We start from the raw sequence: 22,442 nt of genomic DNA, 5'->3' as shown, positions 1-22,442 counted from the left end.
GTAGCATTTTCTTATAAGTTAAATCTAATACAGACCAACTCCCATTCCTATACCTAAATTATCTTTCTTCACCACTAGGAAAGCCCAACAGTATCAGACATCTGTTATTCCAAGGCTGGCCCTTAACTCCTCACAAACAAGAATCAACCACTGCAGCCCTAAATAACTCCAGCCCAGACACACCATTGAAAGGAAGTTCACAGCAGCCACTTCCCATCTCAGTCCTAAGTCAGTTTTAAAGGGTACTGCAGTTGTTATTATACATTTAGCAACCGAAATACATAGTATGTTTATAGCAGCTGTGACAATTGGTACTAAAATAAACAACTCCTCTCTATGTATACACTAAATGGCAGTCGTCACATGTATTGTATGGTAGGAAGGATGTCACAACAAGAAAAAAGTAGCAAAGGGTATTTAATAACTCCAAGCCAGAAAGCAGTCCCAGGCTGCAAGCGATTGCAAAGAATGCAATAACTAAGATGATCAGAGGGCTGGAGCACCTCTCCTATGAGGAAAGGTTGAGGGGACTGAGATTGTTTAGCTTGGAGAAGAGAAGGCTCTGGGGAGACCACAATGTGACCTTCCAATACTTGAAGGGAGCGTATAAACAGGAAGGGTGATGGCTGTTTACAAGGGTGAATAGTGATAGGACAAGGGGAATGGTTTTAAACTGAGACAGGAAGGTTTAGGTTGGATATTAGGAGAAAGTTTTTCACACAGAGGGTGGTGACACACTGGAACAGGTTGCCCAAGGAGGTTGTGGATGCCCCATCCCTGGAGGCATTCAAGGCCAGGCTGGATGTGGCTCTGGGCAGCCTGGTCTGGTGGTTGGTGACCCTGCACATAGCAGGGGGGTTGAAACTGGATGATCATTGTGGTCCTTTTCAACCCAGGTCGTTCTACGATTCTATGAATGCAGAATTATTTGAAACAATATCACATTAGAATCGGTTGTTAGCATCCCACCTTACCTTCACTTTGGAAGAATCATCTCAATCCTGAGAGTCATGAAGATATAAATAAGAAAACATTCATACACAGGTCTGCTGAGCAGTCACCACACTTGCATATTTCTGCCCAAAGTAAAAGAAATACCTACAACTCTTAACAGTATTTGTGTTTCAGACAATGGCATTTTTGTACCAATGCAGGCAGGATGCAGCACTGGACTGAAGCCATAACGCATCATTTCGGTTCAGACACGGCCAACTGCAATTAGATGTTGCACAACAAAGTGACACATTTGCACACGTATGTTTATTTTTTCCTGTGTGCTTACAGTGCTTCATTGTAATTTTACAACACTCAGAAAGCACAATTTCATACCAATCTTACATACTTTACATCACAGTTCAACAATGTTAACACATGTATCTACTAAATCAAATGAACAAAATGGCCATAAACATTTACACTATTCTTCTGTAAACAATTTTTTTTAATAAACGATGGGGAATGGAATTAACACAGATCACGTATGAAAGAGGAATGACCTTTCCCTTAAATAAATCACTCTGTTTATAAATACTTCAATTCTCTCAATATACATTTACAGACGTTTATTTAAAAGCAGATTACCTACACTTCCCTTTAAAAAGAAAATGTATATAGATGGACCACCGCGGTTAAAATTCACCTAACATAAGAAGCAAGCATGTGATTACTAGAGTGTTAAAGGTATTACTTCAATCTTACTTCTGTTTGTTTACACCAACACAGGATTGTCACAGGATTGTTAGGGAATTTTTACTTGAATTCCAGTAAATTGCAATCGATCTTGTAGTACACATACGGGTAATACTCCTGCTGACTGAGGTTTAAGCCTGGAATATCCATAGTTGCCTGCAAAGAAGTTTTGAAGCTGGTTAGACTCTTACAACTCGGACTCCTATTCAGAAATTGATTTAAACATTCAGATGTTTGAGAAGGCAATCAGACAGTCAAGACTTCAAGCTTGAACATTCACTTGAAATGGAAAATTAAGTAACAAAGTTATAACTTTGAAAAATATTTGTCAAAAATGAATCAAAAGTTTCCAGAATCTAAGTAGCTTTGCATCAATAATTCACATCCATTTCGTTAGTAAACACAGCACCACTAAAAGGAAGGTAAAGGACTCCAATTATGTCCTACTACTACTAAACTCAGCCAGCTTACACAAATAATGTTACAGGGTACTGATCCAAGAAGCTACACGAAGCTTAGCAACTCACTTTAATCATCCCACATTTCCTTCTCCACCAAAATGCCTCAAAATATTTTGGAAAAAACATTACAATAAATATAACTAAAAGATTTCCTTTGTAAGTAGCAACTGAACTCACTATGTAATAATTTTTACTCAATTTTTAACTATGAAAAGCACTGCTTTTCAATATAAAATTAATGTAGTACAATAAGCCTCCCAACAAATCAATTTTAAACATGAATATAAGACATGAAAGTGGAACAGATGACTCCATCTGCACAATTTAGATTTCATTAGCAGAGAAGAATAATGACATGAAGTTAAAAATACAAATTAGCAACTAAAGAAAATATCATTTTAAGACCACTGTTACCTTAGACAATGGATAATTTAAATATTTCTTTAAGGGTCAAAAACAAGATAGGAAATGCATTCAAGTTTCTAAGCCTAATTTCAGATCAAAACTCTCTCTTTCAAGTCTTTGAGAATGTGAATATGTATCCAGACTGCAAGACATCCTTCCATTGGTAGCAGGAAAGAATGCAGTAAGAAGTGAAACAGAACTTCTACACCAGACAGCTCTTCAAACACACTGGTTGCAACTTTACATACTATCTCCTTTGCAAAAATGTAAGGCAGAAGCTGCACTTTAATATGGAGACAGTTTTTTGTACCATGAAGAAAAATAAAAATGAAGAGATGTAGCTTTTTAAGAAGCTAGTAAACTTTTTTTTTTTTTTGCTTAATCACAATAAACCTAAGAGAAGCAATTACAAAAACACTTACATCAATGATAGCTGCTGCACTGCTGTCAAGATGTTTATATAAGTCATACAAAACCTCCCTCAGTTTCTTCATTGTTTTCTTATTAGGCTGAAGCAGCATTGCTTGGAAGTTTACTGGCAAACCATACCTGGAGAAGTTAAGGAAACAACTATGCAAGTGATGAAATAAGCTCTCTTCTATGAAATGTATTTTATATTGAGAAAGAATCCTACTGCTAATGAGGAAAGTCCGCTCATTTCTATTTCTGCAAAATCACTGTTTGTACTGCACACAGTAAGACATGAAGCAGAACTTCTTTCTTCAAGCTTAAAATAACAAAACACGTCTAAATCCTTTTAAAATCCAAGTGCTTTACCTTCTCAAAACATTACCTCAAGTTTTGAACGCTGCCATTAATTTACTAGCAAGACTTTCCTTACACCACTAGGTGGAGCATCCAGTTTCTATTCCACCCACCTTTTTAGATGTGCAGAAATATCTGCCAATATTCAAACTAAGTCAAACTGCCTTCTTTACTTTAAGATTGTCTTCAAAATAAGCCCGCAGCAGCTATGAAAAACAAATCAGACTGCAAGTCTGCAAGGCCTTCTCTGAAGGCATCCTTGACAACAACTCTTAGCAAAACTAACTTAAAAACACCTTTTGGTTTTCTGACTAAGTTCTTTCCACTCTGAAAAAAACCCCGGTCTGTTTGAACTACTACAGCAATGTCAACTCATTAGCTATGCTTCTGGATGGCTATGAAGAAAAACAAAGAAATCTTACAGTTAAAATACTGAACAAGAACTGCTGTGTACTAGCACACATTTCAAGATGTCAAACTGCACTGCTACTCAAAGCCTCAAAACTTTTTATTCTGAACTATCCACATTACTCACTTAAACACAAGCTATAGTAAGCTCTTTTTACAAGCAGCTCAATTAAGCAAGCTAAAAAACACAGCAGAAATGCCTTGCTACAATGGACAGACAATTCTCCTAAAGTACTGAAGGAATGAGATGAAGTTATCTACCTCAAATGTTCTACACCTGGCAACAAGAGCTATGCCAACAGCTGTTCTTGCTGCCCTACTCCACTCTTTCCTCCTTTGTGGAAGAGTGGCATTAACAAAACTCAAGCAAGTGAAGCCAAGCTAGATGTGCTTTTCTTCCTAGAATTTTCTGTTCAGGCCTGTCTCATTACCTCAGAACAGATTCAACAAAAACTCGGAGTGCTTTCACATGAATCCATGCAATGAAAGCTTCACTGAAATTAACTTTCAGCCATCGTACCAGAGGCCCCTGTAAAAGAGAAAAAAAGGTCCTCAGAAGAAGTTTCAGACTACTAAGCACATTTAAGCAGATACTCAACATTTGTAGTGCGACAGACGAATTAAAGGTAGAGTTTGCCATTGACATAATGGCCCAAGGGTGATTTTGCACAAAGCAAAGATAAATGTAACAAGACTTGTACCGAAGAGACAACATCATCCCACTTGTCACAGTCTAACTGTATAAAGGGCCATTTTAATAATATCTGATTATTTCATTCAAATGTTTGCCCATTTTCAGATTTCACATATTTTTAGCTGCAATACCAACACTTGGTTCAGCACCGTTATCCCTGAAAAGATTAATCAGGTGGCAGGCTGACCTGATGTGTCATCCCTGCAATGCTCTCTCAGAATCACAAGCTCATGAAATGGCTATGTAGCAATAACAAGTCCTAGACATCTTAGGTTTCTGTAATGACTAGCTTGCACAGACTTACAAACTGTTTCTTCTTGTCAGTTGACAGTCTATTCATTTCTTCTTTATCAGCTTTCATCTCTTCTTCATTATACTGGAAGTCACGGACCAGAAATCTGCATTTGGAAGTGAATAAAATCAGAAGTAGCTATCCAGAGATGCTTCAGAGCACAAGAGAAGACACTAAAATAAGACTCACTTGTATTCTCTGGCTTTATGCTTGAAGTCGTCCACTGCCTTCCTGAACAAGGTGACGTTACAAAGGTAACTGTCCTGATCCTCAAAGAGTACACTACACAGAAAAATAAAGCTAGAATTAAGGTTCAAGTCATTAAAGACCTGAAATACAATGGTTTAAGTTGTACTTTACTGCTACTTAGGCAGGAACATAATTGTAAATAGTCACATGGGATGAGTTCCCAAATTAAACACCCTCTACAGAAAGTAACAAAAGCTTTAGCAACCACTATTATTTCCTTTGTAAAGAGTGACACTTTACCACAAGAAACACTTCATACGTGCCTAGGGATTGGTTCAAATTAAAATCATTTTACTCTAAAAGGAACTAGATTTGACTTAATACTGAAAAGCTTAGACTACAGAATTCTTAAACACACATTCTAAAGAAAAAGGGAATAAGGAAACTGGTGTTAATAAGTGTTTTTTTAAAGAAGATGCCTAGATTTACTATTTTATAGTTCCACAGAATCACAGGGTCGGAAGGGATCTTAACTGATCATCAAGTCCAATGCTCCTGCTAAAGCAGGTACCCTTACAACAGCTCACACAGGCAGGTATCCAGATGGGTCTTGAATATCTCCATAGAAGGAGACTCCACAACCTCTCTGGGCAGCCTGTTCTGACACTCTTACCATAAAGAAGTTCTTCTGCATGTTTGTATGGAACTTCTTATGTTCAAGTTTTACGTCACTGCTCCTTGTCCTACTAACACAAATCACTAAGAAGAGCCTGGCCTCATCTGTTAGTCTCCCACCTCTCTTCAGACATTTATAAACATTTATCAGATCCCCTCTCAGTCTTCTTTTCCCCAAGCTGAACAGAGCCAGGTTACTCTGCCCTTCTTTACACGGGAGATGCTCCAGGTCCTCTGTCATCTTTTTGGCCCTCTACTGGACTCCTCCTAGAACATCCCTGCCTTTTTTGAACTGGGGAACCCAGATAGTCTAAATGCGGCCTCACCAGGGCAGAGTGGAAGGGGACGATCACCTCTCTTGATCTGCTGGCCACACTCTTTTTAATGTGCCCCTAGGTGCCATTGGCATTCTTGGCCACAGGGGCACACTGCTGCCTCACGGTCAATGTGTTGTCAACAAGAACAATCAGGTCCTTTTCAACAGAGTTCCTCTCCAGCAGGTCAGCCCATAACCTGTATTGATGCATACAGTTATTCCTTCCCAGGTGCAAGACTCTACACTTGTTCTTATTCAACCTCATCAGGTTCCTCCCTGTTGCAAAGGACCTGGGGGGTACAGATGGATGGAAAGCTGGACATGAGCAAACAATGTGCCCTTGCAGCCTACAAAGTCAACCATATCCTGGATGGCATCCAAAGCAGCACAGCCAGCAGGTCAAGGGAGGTGATCCTGCCTCTCTACTCTGCACTGCTGAAGCCTCACCTGAAGTACTGCATCCAGATATAGAGCCCTCAGTACAGGAGAATGCGTCCAGAGGAGTGTTACAAAAATGATCCAAGGGATGGAGCACTTCTCCTACAAGGGCAGGCTGAGAGAGCTGGGGCTGTTCACCCCAGAGAAGACTCCAAGTTGAGCTGATAGCAGCATTTCAGTATCTAAAGGGGAGTTACAGGAAAGGAGGAGACTGGGCGATAGGACCATTGCCACAAGGGCCTGTGGCAACAGAACAAGGGGAAAATGGCTTCAAGCTTAAAGAGGTGAGATTCAGGTTGGAAATAAGGAAAAAGTCTTTTACAGTGAGGATGGTGAAGCACTAGAACAGGTTGCCCAGAGATGTGGATGCCATGTCCCTGGAGACTTTCAAGACCAGTCTGGACCAGGCTGTGAGCAACATTACCTAGCTGTACGTGTCCCTGTTTGTTGCAGATGACTTTTAAAGGTCCCTTCCAACTCTAAGGATTCTATCAACTCTCCAGTCTGTCCAGGTCAATACAATAATGCTTATTTTGAGAGTTCACTTTGAGAAAAAAGTTTGAGGAAACTGTTCTTCAGTTTCAGTATTGTCTTCAATACAAGCATTATACAATGATTTAACCTCTTCTCAATACATCTCTAGGTGATGGCTTCCCAGTAATTAATTCAGAATATCAGCAGATCTCTTACTAGACTGACACTGATCTAAACCAAACGTGAAGTTTGGCTGAGCAAGTTCAGATTTTTTTAACTGGCACAGAACTGGTAATATCAGATCTGCCTGATCAAAACCCCAATCAGCCAGTTCAAATTAACACAGCAATGCTTTCTCCTATAATTTGACTGTAGTTTTGATATGGTAATAAGGTCGTGAAAGTTGCTTAACAACATTAACTCAATCCTGGCCTTAGTTTTTTCCATTACACACAACAGTCTGGTAGTGGAGACCCTCGCTAACACACGAGAAGTAACTTATTTGTATGCACACAGGACCAAAGTCTACATCTCTGGTTCTCGATTTTTTAGCAGTTTTCAAAGTGTATCAAAATATGCCTGACCTGAACTAGATTAACTCACCCTTCCCACATAAGTGAGGAGTTTGATAGCTCATCAACCCTACAGGGAGACAGATTTTTTAAAATTTTCTTCAATCACAACACATTCAAGCTTGATTGACTCAGATCAAGCTGTATAGCTAGACATTTTGTCAAGTTTTAGACTAACCAAAGTCACTACAGATAAAGATCACCACATAAAATACAAGCACATGAGATTTCGCACTGACAACTTACTTGCTGGAACGTGGAACAACCATCTCTGCTAACGTTTCGTATTGCTTAACCCAGTCATTATAATTTACCCTAGAAAATACATAGGTTATGATTATTATTGTAGAAAAAAATCCAAATTGAAAAAGTTTTTCAAAACAAATTTAATCATTACATCTCCCAACCCAGCTGCAGGCTCTCAGAAATACACAACAGTTTTCCCCTTACAACTCTTACAATTATTGCTAAATAAGCTACACTGAAAAAAGTGAGAAATATATTTTACCTTCAGTTTTTATATAAGTTGACAAGCATGTGACTGTTTTAAAAATCAAGGAACAATGAGATCAATCATCCTTCAGCATAAATCTCAGAGGATCAAATGGACTTAGCTGTCAAGGTTTATCAAACTTTGTACACAACTACGCTCTTCTGAGTTAAAGGGAACCCTCCTTCTGCAATTACAAATGGGTTCACCAGACACTGCAACTGCCTAAAATACTCTGGAGAATTTGGAAATCTCTGCCTTTCTGTAGCTAGTGGTGAGAAAATTACATCCTTTTAACACCACAAACAAGTCAAAGGTAAAAGAAAAATAACCAACAAGGTAAACCAACTACCAGCTCTCCGCAAAACCACTGGACCTGTTTTGCCATTGGAGTTTCACAAGAGAGAGACTATCTCATGTGATGAACAGCCTTACATGCTGTTTTTACAAGCTAGAAACTCTCCTTGTTCCCAGCTCCAGGAAGACAGTCTAGCACTGCAAAGACAAAAGAACTGCGTGTCCAGAGCACAGCTATTTTCTTGTTTTACAAGTTTTAAAGATATAGTTTGCCTTGGATAAAGGTTTTTTTTTTTCCCCTGTTATTTCAGATCTATTGTCATTTTGGATTAAGAACAACCTGTTCCCAGAAAACCTTAGATGTTACATAAGTCTTTACCAATGCAATCCTGTTTATGTACTAAGTACAAAAGCAATGTCCTATCAATCTGAAAGAGCACAGAGTAAAGTTGCAAAAGGTTTACTTGGTTCATTAAGTGGTGAAAGCCTGCGTAGAGCTAATCTGGATAATTCAATCGTTAAGCCATCTCACAGAAAAGAACTCATGCTTTTACTCTGTAATTATTATTTTCATAAGGATATCTTCCGCAGCGTGAATAGTCATAGCTAATGTCAGATAAGAAGCAGAAGTAGAATCTGCAGTTTCTTAAAATAAAATCATGAGAACCCAGCATTCCTATGAACAATGGAATATATGCACATGGGCTCATTTGCTATAGACATCCAAATGTTTTCATAAGTAGATCCAGGAAGATACAAAGCAATTTCAGGCATCCTCTCTTACAGTGCTATAGAGCTGTGGGATCTATTGCTTGATTAAAATGTATTATTTTCTTCTGCTCTTCAGTTAAACAAACTTACTTTGGTACAATCACTAATAACGTGACCAAATATTCTGAATCAAGTACAAAGTCCTCTTTCTTTACAATATCAGCAAGACTTCTGGTTAGCAAGCTTCCCCTGTACAGAAATAAACACAACCACAGTAAATGCATGTTTGAAAACTGAGCTGGTATTCAAAATAGTTTCTAGTGTCTGGTAATATACGCTTTTTTCAAAAATATTTCACTTAAGCATTCATTAATAGCAGAAAAACCAAAAGTTTCTAAATGAACATTATAGCTTACTGTCTAAAGTTACTGGAAGTTTTTTGTTTGTTTGTTTTTAAATCAGTAGTTCCACTGCTGTGCGGCATTTCTATATTCCAAACACTGCACAGGCTTAGGAAGCCAAATTCTCTTTTAAAGAGGGATTTAAAACCACAAGAACCATTAATTCTCTATGAAATTTGTCATATGGGGCTTCAGAGTTACAACTAAGCTACTGCAGACCTACATTTATAACCTCAGTGAAAATTTAAAGCAGTGGCATATTACCCTATTCACTAAGGAATAAGAACCTACACAGATATTATGAGACTTAGCTGGCAAAATTACTATGGCTCAAGAAGGCATTTATAGCTCTATCATAAAATAATCATTAGCAATAATGGCAGTGCTGAGTCAAATTAATCCACCATGCTTAGACAGAAGTACTGTATCTTGACTGTATTTGAATAATCACATGTACCTGACAGGGCAGCATGCAGCTCTTTTTATTGCATTCTTACTTGCATTTATGCAACACTTGTCCCTCTGCTTGTTAATTTTGATGGAAGAAACCCAGTGACATTGAGATGCTTACAGCAAGAACTGGAGTAAGGGGAAGGTCTTCCTTGTTTAGCTAGACATCAATACAGCAGTGTAACACACCACTTTAACAGCAAACTTCTCCTAAAGGCATCAGCAATTTATACATGCTTTTTGGATATTTCACAAGCACTTGCCAATCACAAGTGAGCTGTTATCAGCAAGTCAGCTGGTGATAAATATTGTTCTATGACATCCATTGTTCAAGATTGGCAAACGCCTCAAAAACACATTAAGCTTACAAACACAACCTCTTCACACATCAGCAACAGACAACAGATATGACTTACGCATTCTTTCTTTCCAAATTCTGAAGGTTCCCTTTTAGATTATTGTATGCCGAGGCTCTTGCTTTAAGATCATTGTCAATCTGGTTTACTCCCTTTAAGATTAAGTAAAAAAAGTGACTCAGGAACTGATTTTTTAAAAAACAATTTCTTAATTTCAAAACATAGATCCTTTATCTGCCAGAAAGAGCTTAATGAAAAAAACACACAAGATAAAATGCTTATTTCTCTAGAGCATAACAAGCTTCACTTGACACTCAGGATATTTTAGGTTATAACATCTATACAAGAAAATGAGCCAACAGTAAGAATTACACATCCTCTTCTGGATTAGTCGTGTCAACTGGACACGCTACTGCACCCAGCTGACCAGTACTCCACCCACTTACTGTGTTACCGCCCTCAAGCTCAGCAGACACAGCATTTAAGATCACCTTCCAAGGGTAACACAAGCTTAGTAGCAACTGCTGAGCATCATTTCCTTCCTCTGCTTCCTCTATTCTTACACTTTTCTCCCGTTAGAGTTTTAATAACATGAACAACAGTACAGTCTTACAAGTAGGAAAGCAAGAATTAAGTGGCACAAAGCATTATTGCTTCACATCACCTACAACTTAAGAGACTCTATCTGCTCAATGCATGTTTTTACTTGTACATCTCCTTGAGAAGGACAGCCTTGTTCATTCAGACAGATAGAGCATCAGCAAAATGTTTCACATACCTGACTCCCAGTGGCCATTACTATTTACAGCTTTAAGTGCTACCACATTTTCCCCCAATCATTTATTTCCCATTTCCCATATTTTTCAAAGGAATATACAATACATCCTATCATCACTTCCCTTCGTGAACTTCTGTAGTGCAATTTTATATATTGGCATTGGCTTACAGACATAAAGGAAAGTCTGTTTTACAAATATTTTCTACATTTAATAAGAGCTTATATACTTTGGAATGCCTGAAGCTGCCCAGGTCCAGCTTCAGGGTAGACAGACGAACAGTACTTCACACAAACCCAGTTTATTTCAAACATTTGTCTAAGCAAGTACTACTGGCCCAGTTGGGTAATTTGGCAGCAAGTTGAAGAACAAAACAAATTAAGCAGAAAGTAGTTTGTAAGTATGCAGTCATACTTCAATCAGCACCTACCCTACGCAGTAAAATATTTCAAGTTCACTTAGTGAACAGTTGGATAACTGTAAGAACTTGGAGCAGTACTGCTTTGGCTTCATACCACTGCCTACTCCCTCCTCCACAGTACATAGGAAGAAGCATATGAGAAGTGCTAGGGGCATGTATCTGAACACAAAGCTAAGAGTCTCTCCTTTCATTTGCATCCAGACTGCTGACAAAACATCTGCCTGCATACAGCACTTCAGCATATTACAAACAGCACTTCAGCTTGGGGACTCAAACTTCATTTCTACAAAGTAAATCTGTTAAAAGCATGTCACTGTGTTACATAGCAACCTTGTTTATGGTAACACAGGTTCACGCATCTGTACCAAGAAGAAGCTGTTAAAAGCATTGACACCCTGGCAGTTTCATTCAACAGGTGAACAGCTCACACCTCTGCAGATATACAGCAATGCTTTAGACAAAATACTCTGAAATAAGAGAGCTTGCTCTTTAGACATATCAGTCTTTACAGTTACTTAGATCCTTTGACTGATGTCACCTTAACAAAGCATGAGGAATGTCCTGGCAGCCATGACAAAGCACATCTCTTCATGACAACTTTTTTATGCCACAAGGAACAGCACTAACATGTTTACAGCAAGAACCCAACATTAGGAAAAAAGCATCACATACTATGAAGCAGGTGCATTTGGATATCTTCCCAGACAGGCAGCCTCCCCCTTTCAATTTTCAACAATCAAAACTGTCAAGAACTGTTGAAATGCACATTGCTTAATGACAAATCAAAAACAGCTGATATCAAACTTCTTTATGAAGCAGTGCCGTTCATTATTTTCCAGTTGTCAATCCTTTAACCACTCCCAGTTGTAAAGTCAGTAGCCTTTTAAAAGAAAACTTGCACTGACTGAAGTTTACCATAAACAAGAATCAGCTTTGCTTCCCTCTGAACTACCAGAAAAAGCAGAGCTGCACACCTCAACGTCACAGTGGGACGCTTGAAAACACACTTGAGTGTAACACTGGCAAGAGTCACATTTCAAATTTCGTCTTGCTGTAAGAATTCATAGAATCAGAGAATGGCCAGGGTTGGAAGAGACCTCAAAGATCATCAAGCTCCAACCCCCCTGCCACATGTAGGGCCGCCAACCTCCCCATTTAATACTAGACCAGGCTGCCCAGGGCCCCATTCAACCTGGCCTTCAACACTTCCAGGGGCAGGGCATCCACAGCCTCTCTGGGCAGCCTGTTCCAGCACCTCACCACCTCTCAGTAAAGAACCGGAAAGTTCACGAGCATCCTTGCAAATAAGAGAGGTAGACTCATGGTGCTGCTATGACAGTTATGAAGGAGAGAGGTACAGAAAACCATTCAGAGAAAAAGCAACTTAAAGATGCTGATTTCAGGCTGAACTCCAGCAAATGAGCAGATGTTTTCCTCTGCATTCACTGTACAGCATAATAACTCTTATTTAAAGTGCAGATTCTGGAGCCCAGCTTTGTTGCAAGCAGATAATTTATCTAGCAAGCTCCAGGACACAGGAAAACATGCACTGAATCCTTGAAAAATATTTCAACAAATGGTATCATCCCTTCAAGTTCTTTGTGGCTTTCTCAACAAACTTAACTGCTACAAAAAACGAGTTTCTCTTCTCCCAAGTTAAACTTCATACCTGTTTTCTCAAGTACCTGCTGTAAGGTATGAAAATGAAACACTCATTTTCAGCTCCTTGTGAAGAAGCAAGCACTCAGGTTCTTAGATAGTACCACATTTTAAATGTGTGGGATATTTTAATATGTAAGTCATAATTCAGTCCTTATTCCCACCACGTAACACCACACCGCAGATGTTTTCCAGGAATCATTACTGAATATAATTTCAGGTGCAAATTCAGGACACAGCCATAGCCACAAAGAATGTATCAGAGTTAATAACGATGAGTGAGAATGTAACTAAGACTTTATAGTCTCAGCAAAAATTTTAAATAGTTTCAGGAAAGAAACTTGCAAATGGAATCTGCACTTAGTGCAAAGCATCAGTCTGCCAGAACTGACATGCAACTCCTCTCAGTTCTTGTATCCACATATCCAACCCCAAAGACTCTCTCAAAGGAATCCTGAGCAGCTGCTGCACTTTTTTTCTTGGTTACATATCTTACCAATGCAAATATCTCCAAAGCTGTTTGAAGATCACAAAACACAGAAAAGAAACTGGAAAAGCTCAGAAGATATTTAAAGCAAGAACAGCACACAGAAAACTCTTTCACCATTCTAATGCAGTAACTTGGTACTCAAGATCTTATTATCCATGCTCACAAATGTAAATGAAATCTGCAACATTATGAACACCTTACCAGCATGAAGAGAAAGAAAGAAAACAACCACAACGAGATGAGCTTTTCTTACATTGAAGGCTTAGTTTTCCCCTCACAGCTGGGCACCGTGACTTCCAGAAGGTAAATAAATGCTGTGATTTCAATGTTAATATCTCACGTTATCAAATGTTGTGAGCTAAGTGTAAAGCTACTACAGCAAAAATTAGACAGCAAGTGAAATAATTTGCCAGCTATTTGTTAAATTCACAGTTTTAGGAAATAAAACCAGCAGAGACAGCTCGTGGCCTTCAGTGAGTGCAGTCTCCAGTTCCTGTCCCCACCTTGCATTACTTCTTTGGTTACTACAACACTAAATGCTATTACAGGCTTGCTACTACTCTCAAAGTTAAACGAAGCTGGCAAACTAGAAACAAGCTCTGAACACATCACATTGTGCATAAAATAACAAAGGGTCAATTAAGTTTTATAAAACAAATGATCTTACCTTTGCAATAATTTCTGAAATATTCTTCAATGATTGCTTTATCGGATATTTGGCCATATCCCACTGGAACCTTGTTATATATGTGACCAAGTCAACTAAAGCGATAAAGGAGGACTTTTAGACAGACAATATTGTTTCCAATGATCAGCAACCTTTACGTTCCTTCAGAGACTAATGATGACAGCCCCAAAGGTTCAAAGGGCCTTGGAATGTGAATATTTCATATGCAGATCTGTAATTACTTGCGATTTTGGTTACTATCATTTCTTCCATGGCAAATGACTCATAGGAAAACTTACTTCCATGCCTAAACTAGGCTTTCAGATCATCAAAGAGAAGCAGCAGTACGTATCTGGATCACCTCCTTCCCTCCCCCTCCTTTTACAATGCATATGTTATTGTTAACACTTTACCTCCATTAGCCAGAAGATTCTCCTGAACTTTATCTTTACTGTCTTCTAAAACATCAGCCATGTACTGGGCCACCTTCTTTACAACACTGAAAAATGAAAGATTAAGCTATAAATAAGAGGGAAAAAAATGCCATTTTGATTAATACCATTCACAGAACTCATCTGAAACTGCCTGGGAAAAGAATTAAGAGGTTGGATCAAAAACAAAGTGTTAATTGTTTTACATATAAGCTTCCCAAGAGCACTAACTGTGCTCAGTATCTCAAATACACGTCAGAATTCTTTAAAAATCCTTTTCTAGTGTTGCAATTCATCAGTTCTCAACAAGGTGACGTTACTTTCTGCTACACTCCAACCTTTAAGTCTGTAATTTCAAAATCCTAACTCCTCTCTCAAAATAGATTGTGAGGTAGAAGCCATAACTAACAAAAAATTAAAGGCAACTGAGACAAGATACCAAGGATAACTGAAGAACTACAGAGAAATTCCAGCTCTAAGCCTCACGAGATCTGAGGCACAAGACCTGCTCTCTCCACTAGAAAAGCGACATTCACCATTACTCACACATGCCATGCAGGCAACAACAGAGTACTCTAACATAACTTAAAAACAACTACTTAATAATTCTCTCCTTGAAACAGAAGATGGCTCCACAAATTCTGGTTATGTAAATTTTTGTTACATTTGCTCAAAATCACTTTTAAAGGACTATTAATTCCTTCAAAATGGACAGTTTTAAGACTTAATGGTGTTTAATCATCTCTGTGGGTTAGGAACCTTCCTGAAGCCTGTAAACAGTATTCTATTATATTAGAAGAACACGTTTTACTCAATTTCACTGTCATTTCCTGCAGCCATCAGGTTCAATTCTTAACAGTTCTCCAGGATCTGGCAACGCACAGCACTATTATAGGGAGAACCATCTTTCATCCATACATCATGTCCCACTATTCCACAAGAAGTTTGGATTCTTCACTCCTCCCCCCGCCTCAAGTACAGATACTAGAAGAAAAAGCATCTTCCTTGGGGAGTCGACAAGCTAAGATTTCAGTAAGCTAAGATGATCAACATGAAAACAAAAAAGATGAAAACAATCCATGCATCATTATGGATTGGTAAAGTATCAACATAACTGCTCTAATATTTTGCACATTAGTAAAAATAGAATGTTACCTCTCCACAAATGCATCCAGCTTAGCCAGCTCATCTGACAGACCAACCAAAACATCCAGCGTGCCAACCTAGAAGGAAAGATCACAATGTGTTAGCACTTGTATGCAAGCCTAAAAAGAAAACCAGATGACAGTAAAAGCTAAATCTCCTCAACAGGCAGCTTTGCAGAATTACATAAAATATTCACTCCAATATTTCGGACTTGTTAATCAAAGAAAGTCACACTTTCTTCTGTATACCTAAGATATCCCTAAAGTTCAGCAGCACTAGATCTAACTCGCTCTAGCCTGGCACATTGTTTTAGCATTCTAGCCTTGCAAAGCATATGAAACCAACTTTTATATTATGAATTGGCTGCATTTTCCACAAGTCGCTTGCTTTAGCATTTTATTTACTACTTTGGATCAAGTCTGAGATTTCTGTAATTGGGCATCTTTGTGCTGGAAGCAACCAGAACTTTGAACACGCAGAAGATTCAGTAGTTCTGTAGCAGTCTGCCCAACAAGACTCTAAGGCTTTCTGTATACAGAGTAATGAAATATCTTTAGATTGTCTACAAGCTTTTACTTTCTTCCACTCCCTACTAGAGAACACTTTCTTCTCAAACCTCATACAATAATCTAGAGCAATAGATACAACTTTTAGGGTCAGAGATGACTGTTTCAAACTCAGTATAACTTAAGCATGAAGATTACAGCACAGCAGTTAAGTACTCCATGATTTAGTTTATTCATACACAAACCTCAAATGGGTTTAAGATACGAAAAAAACCCTGTAATGCTCAAGTTTAACAGCCGAATAGAGATTTTGAGTTGGTCACATTATAAGAGTTTCTTTGGATTGCTTCAAGCACTGACGCATTTATTCATTCTGTTCAATGAAAATAGGAGCTATCTCCAAAAGATGACTCTCAAGCTCCAAAATTTCAGCTACTTGCTTATGTTTCTTGTTAGACTATTAGTATGCAGAAATCAAATCTTCCATCTAGAGAAGATGATAGTATCTTTCAGTCTAGTATCTTTACTCCATTCACAGATCTGACAACTCATCTTGGACCAATTCCTGTTTTCTTCAGCCTCAAAGCAGAAAAGGGAACAACTACTTACGCAACGTCATAAAATCTTTCCCAGACTCGCCTTCTTCTGAGCTACAGGCAAGAATAAGGAAGCTAATGTCTTAACTGTTCGTTTACAGGACACGGGATAAATAAGTCCCTGAGTAATACGGCTGCTGTTCAGCGGAGACTGCTTCCAATAACAAGCATTCACTACAGAATGTCACTCCTAACATACTTTTACTAGATACACAGAAGCCAGATTATGTCCCACTGTACATAAAGTATATTCTTAAAAGGGGCAGAAGCTGAATAATTTTAGTTCATAGGAAATGCAAGAGGAGAAATGAAAACAAATGTTAATGGCCATAATGGCCACATAAGTTTTTGGTATTAACTCTTCTAAATACTTTGGCAGCTTGTAAGTTGAACGTCATCCTGACTCACCTCCAAGGCACCTCAACTCCTCTGGGGAGGAGACTGACATTTGCCAAAGGCCCTCGTTATACCTCTACTAATACATATTCTGAAATAACTCAGGATGGTCTAAAAGTCAATGTTAACCTGGCAAATGGAAGATTCCCTCAAAAGAGGCAGTAAAGCACTGGGTGCTCTGAGTCCATTCCCCAGTGGAGGCAGGATGAAGCATCACCCCATTTGAACCATTCTGTATAAAGATAGATAGGGGTGGCATTCTTCCCCTTCATTTTTGCTAATCTTACAGTTCTCTAAGTTAAACTGAGCTTACCATTCTTTTTGTTCAAGAAGCATTCAGGTGTCAGGTAGACCTTTTCTTTAACACACTGTCTTCCTACCCTTTCTCATCCCTGGTAATAGTAGTTAACCAAGAGAAACATGCTTTTAGATGAACAATCCTCTTTCCTTCTTGTAGAAATAGTTGAAAAAGTGTTCTTTCTCTTCTCTGTAACACACTGGCAGGTCACATTGGAATGCTCAGCTGGAGGTAATCACTACCCTACCTGAAGAAGCTACTTCTGAACATAAAGACAGCAGCTGTTTGATCATCTCCCTTGTTTTAAATCGACCCATTTCATCACATCTCAGTCAGAAAAGACAATTCAGAAGTGAAAAAAATAAAATCAAAGAAAACTCTCATCTGAACACTCGAATCACAGGTCTCCATTTGCACCTTAATTTCCAAAGTTAATTTTCTTTTCTGGCCAACTGCTGGCAGTATGAGATCAAGACTGCTTTTCCTGGAAAAATGCTGTGTTCTCTGAAAGAGCAGCTTGCCGAGCATTTAAAACTTACAGAGTGAAGAACTTTCATCTTAGACTTTCAGATAAAAAGATAATCGATTGTCTAAATTAATTTTTTGGATCCACATATACTCCAAGAGACATCAGCTGTTTATTTTTCTAAAAAGGTTTCAAGTATTCATCGCCTACAGTTATAGAAAAAAAAAGCAAACACACTACAAAACAAATATACTTCCTGCACGTGATGGGGAGCTTACCTACCTTCAGGTCTGGAATATTGAACTTGGAATTAGTTGAGAGATTGTTATTTTTTGTAGTTGCTGCATGTAGTTTCTCCCATGTCTGTTGACAGGTTTTTTCCCCAGGAGCTGAAATCAGCCAAAACTCAGTCATCTTTGTGTCTCTATTGTGATGCTTCTGCTTCTGAAGAAAGAGTCAAGATGCTGGCAGGAAAAAATGAGAGGTTTGGGAGAGAAAGAATATCTGTAATTAGTTCCAGATTTAAAGCTCTGCCTAAAGAAAAACCTCTTGTTCCATGTAACCATAGTGCAGCCGTAGCCGCCAGATGAGATTCTACTGACATTATTCACCTAGTTCCATATTCTTTTCCTGTTTTACAGAAATTCTTTTACTGTCTTACACCTTTGCACAGTTGCAGCCTTTTTAAACTGCCCAACCCACGCATTGAAGACTGAGTTTGCAACATTAACATCTGCAACTCCTACAAAAGATCACATGCAATCTAACTGAAAATAAACCCAGTAACTCAGTGAGCTGGGGCACCTCAGCCTAGAGAAGAGAAGGCTTCAAGGAGCCTTATAGCCACCTTCCAGTACGTGAAGAGGGCCTACAGGAAAGCTGGGGAGGGACTGTATAAGGGCGTGTAGCAACAGGATGAGGGGAAATAGCTTTAAACTGGAAGAGGGCAGATTTAGACTAGATATTAGGAAGAAATTCTTTACTGTGAGGGTGGTGAGACACTGGAACAGGTTGCTAAGAGAGGCTGTAGATGTTCCCTCCTGGGAGACGCTCAAGGCCAGACGGGAGACGCTTAAGGCCAGACTGGACGGGGCTGTGAGCAATCTGGTCTGATGGGAGGTGTTCCTGCCTATAGCAGGGGGTTGGAACTAGGTGATCTTAAGGGTCCCTTCCAGCCCAAATCATTCTCCAATTCTATGAACATATTACCCTATTATGTAGACACTCATTTCAACATGAAGGAGAGCTTTTTATCCTTGCTCTCATCACAGACCTTCAATAAGATCATACTAGTATCATTCAAGAGAGTACATGCACTAAACACAAATTATCTTACGGGGATTGTTTAGGGAAACACTAACCATACTTCCACAGGAGGTCTCCAACCAACGCTTTGAATGGGAGAAAATTTTTTCTTAATTTGATCACTTAGATGCATTATCTTGCCTAACACACGCCAAACTTAGTGAATACGTGGCATGTTACTTATCCTCATGCTTCAATGAACACTGACCCTATAAAAAACACCACCAAGTTTACAGTCAACTTCACATGGCTGCAGCTTACACATGCACACAAGTGTTTAATCTTTAGATTGGCTTTCGTTGGGAGCTGGCTACACTAGGACTTGAAGAAGCTCTGGCATGCATGTTGGATAAATAAGAGGAGCTAGTTCAGATGGCAGCAGCAGCAAAGCACTTGTAGAAAGCAGAAAAACTGTAACACAGAAGCCCAAGGCTTTTGTTCAGCAAAACAGATGGAACACTGCATTCTCAAGCTTTCCACCAGAAAATAGATACATCTTAAGGAAAATGTGTAAAGTTTCCACAGATCATATTATCTAAGGAAACAGTTATATGTTCACCATGAGTTTGTCTCATTCACTGTGTTACAGACTGGAAAAGAAAAATACTGTCAAAATCTAGATGATTTTTTTTCTGGGAAGAGATGTTAACAGATCCATTGCAAAGAATGATTTCTTCAATTAGTTTTTCAGCCTTTTAAAGACAGTTTTCAAAGATTAACCATTTCAATTTCAAATCAAGACAAGTGTACTACAAAGTTAAAAACACCTGACAGACTTCAGCAAATCTTTTCCCTTGCTTAAAAAACAAGAGCATTTCATAATTCTTTAATACCTGAGGGGAAAATGAATTGATCCTGACTACTGAGTTGAACAACTGTAGCAAGTGGAGCAGCTATAACTCCCAGTAACCACAGAGCTGGGTAATGCTTCTCCCCTCCTGCCCCACCGTTCTCCTCTGACTGCCGTTCCAGAAGCACTGCTCCACTTCTAACAGCCCGTTCCCCATCCCAGCCACCTCAGCAGAGCAGAGGATTATCTGACATGGGTGAAAGACTGACAGCTTGGCACTATTCCAGTCAGTCACACAGACTAATCGGAACAATGGGGCTTTTTTGTGGGGCCAGAAATACTTTCAAATAGACACAAGGCAGAGAAGCTTCATAGAATTTTATGTGCTTGCTCCCATGTTTGTTCAACGTAAGGAAGATGAAATTCGCAATCAGAACTAGGGAACAACAAACAAGAACTGGAAAAAGGAGAACTGCTGTTACACTTAAAGAGCACCAGAGAATAAAGCAGGAAATAACAAGTGTTCAGATCACGCAAGCATGTAGACAGCTTTTATTTTTTTTTAAGTAAATTATTATTTTACTCCTTAGAACTGCAAATAACGGTGTATATACACACACACACACACCATATACACATATAAAGCCTTCCTTGAGATCCACTGCCGGTGTGAATTTATTTTCTCTTTAGGTCAGCTGGCAGCCTTGAGATCATTCTGGTCAAAGTCTACCAAACTTGCCTGCTTTCATGTTTTGGGACAACAATCCCAGGGAAAAGCCAAGAATCCAGCAAGTACAAAACAGAGGAACAGCTGTAAGAGCTGATGAGAACTCTGGCTTACAACTCGTACCTCCATGACTGGTACTGCGCTGTGACACACCACTGAGTGCAAGCTGTCATAGTACTGTCTCACCTAATTATTGTCAGCTATTTTTGCTATTCCTATTATTTCTGAGGCACACTCATGAAAAACAAAAGCATTTATAAACAGATAACCGCATTCCTAAATGGAACTGTCCACCACACAAATCTATCAGCATAGAGCATTCAATGCCATAGCACCAACACATTTAATCAAACTTTCAAGTCTTCTTAACACCGTTAATTCAGTACTACAGCCACTGTGATTCTAAGCAGGTAGGAATCACGGTCCTAATTCTGCTGAGTACAGATAGTTTTATCTGTCAAGTAATGAAAGAGTTTTTGAGATGTCACTGTACCTTCTGGCCAACTTAGCAAGAAGTGTTTGCTATACAGCTGGGGGGAAAAAAAAAAAAGTCTTAACTCATTAAGTCAGGAACATAAGAAAGAAAGTTCATACAAAAATTTCTCTATAGACCACAATGAACCAAAGTTCAGAAGTTAACTTAAATGGAAGTTCTGAGAACAGGTTCTGGAGTTTCAGCTTTATGACAGAATGTCTTGGGATGGAAGGGATCTTAAAGTCAATCCAGTTCCAGCTCCCCGACGTTGCCAGTCCCCAACTCAGGCTGCCCAGGGCCCCATCCAACCTAGCCTTGAACACCTACAGGCGTCGGGCATCCACAGCTTCTCTGGGCAGTTGTGCCAGTGTCTCATCTCCCTCTGAGTAAAGAATTTTACCTAACATCTGAAGTAAATCTCCCCTCTCTTGGTTTACACACAGCACTGAGCTGGTGACAACAATTCTTACAATACTGCAGGTCATGAAATTCCTACTCCCATACTGATGAACTTGAGTGTCAGTACCTTAAAAGTTCATGAAAACAAAATAACTCCATCTTGCAAGACCGGTAACACTGACCTGACCTCACGTTGCCTAGCACTCACAAAGAATGCAGCTCTCACATGTAAGGCCATAATACCATAAATCCATGAGAACACACTTCTCTCAATTCAGATTCACAGCACTCTGAATTCCTCAATGCCTTCACCTAACCATGCCTGCAGCAGGATTCTGACAGGTAATAAAGCCTTCCATATGGCACTGTAAAGAGGCCCAGGTAACACAACCACACTGCCAGGATGCTCCACCAGTCAAATAAGCTCATCTCTAAAGTACTCTTGAAGTAATCCTTTTCCCTTAAGTTTTCTTCCTGAGTATCAGTTTTGAGCCCCAACTGCTTCAGTAGCTGACATCAGCTGGATATGTCATTTTTAATGTTTCTCGTGTTGCTACTTGTAATTGAGATTGCTTAATTTCTGTTCGGAATGGATTTCCAAAGAAAAGTGGCTCCAACGTCAGCAACAAAGCCCCCAAACGCACACCTCAACGATGGGAACACACACGGCCATGTCAGAACAGAATTCGCGCTGCGTTTCCCAGGAACGATACAGGAGAGGGAAGTGAAAGCACCGTATTTCCCGTTCAGCGCAAACCTGCCCCAGGAGCGCTCAGGCCGGCCGGCCGGCAGCCCCGAGCCCCGCCGCGTC

At 39.3% G+C, this 22,442-nt stretch overlaps 1 protein-coding gene across 1 annotated transcript in view; it reads right to left on the bottom strand.

Annotated features, from left to right (window-relative positions):
- Positions 1-1,240: 1,240 nt before the first annotated feature.
- ATP6V1C1 (ATPase H+ transporting V1 subunit C1) overlaps positions 1,241-22,442 on the bottom strand; it is a 21,442-nt gene continuing 240 nt past the window's right edge. Inside the window, exons 2-13 of the mRNA XM_010709192.3 lie at positions 18,218-18,399; positions 15,683-15,750; positions 14,510-14,595; positions 14,097-14,191; positions 10,144-10,235; positions 9,027-9,125; positions 7,625-7,693; positions 4,904-4,996; positions 4,727-4,820; positions 4,160-4,257; positions 2,978-3,104; positions 1,241-1,845 (exon numbers count right to left, since the gene is read on the bottom strand). Of these exons, the coding sequence (XP_010707494.1) occupies positions 1,750-1,845; positions 2,978-3,104; positions 4,160-4,257; positions 4,727-4,820; positions 4,904-4,996; positions 7,625-7,693; positions 9,027-9,125; positions 10,144-10,235; positions 14,097-14,191; positions 14,510-14,595; positions 15,683-15,750; positions 18,218-18,349 (1,149 nt within the window). The 5' untranslated portion in view covers positions 18,350-18,399 and the 3' untranslated portion in view covers positions 1,241-1,749. The remainder of the gene's footprint in view (positions 1,846-2,977; positions 3,105-4,159; positions 4,258-4,726; positions 4,821-4,903; positions 4,997-7,624; positions 7,694-9,026; positions 9,126-10,143; positions 10,236-14,096; positions 14,192-14,509; positions 14,596-15,682; positions 15,751-18,217; positions 18,400-22,442) is intronic.

This window comes from Meleagris gallopavo, chromosome 3 (genome assembly GCF_000146605.3).
Source record: "Meleagris gallopavo isolate NT-WF06-2002-E0010 breed Aviagen turkey brand Nicholas breeding stock chromosome 3, Turkey_5.1, whole genome shotgun sequence".
Classification (NCBI taxonomy): Eukaryota; Metazoa; Chordata; class Aves; order Galliformes; family Phasianidae; genus Meleagris; species Meleagris gallopavo.
Note: the sequence above shows the minus strand (reverse complement) of the source record. Positions and strands in the feature narration are given on the sequence as shown.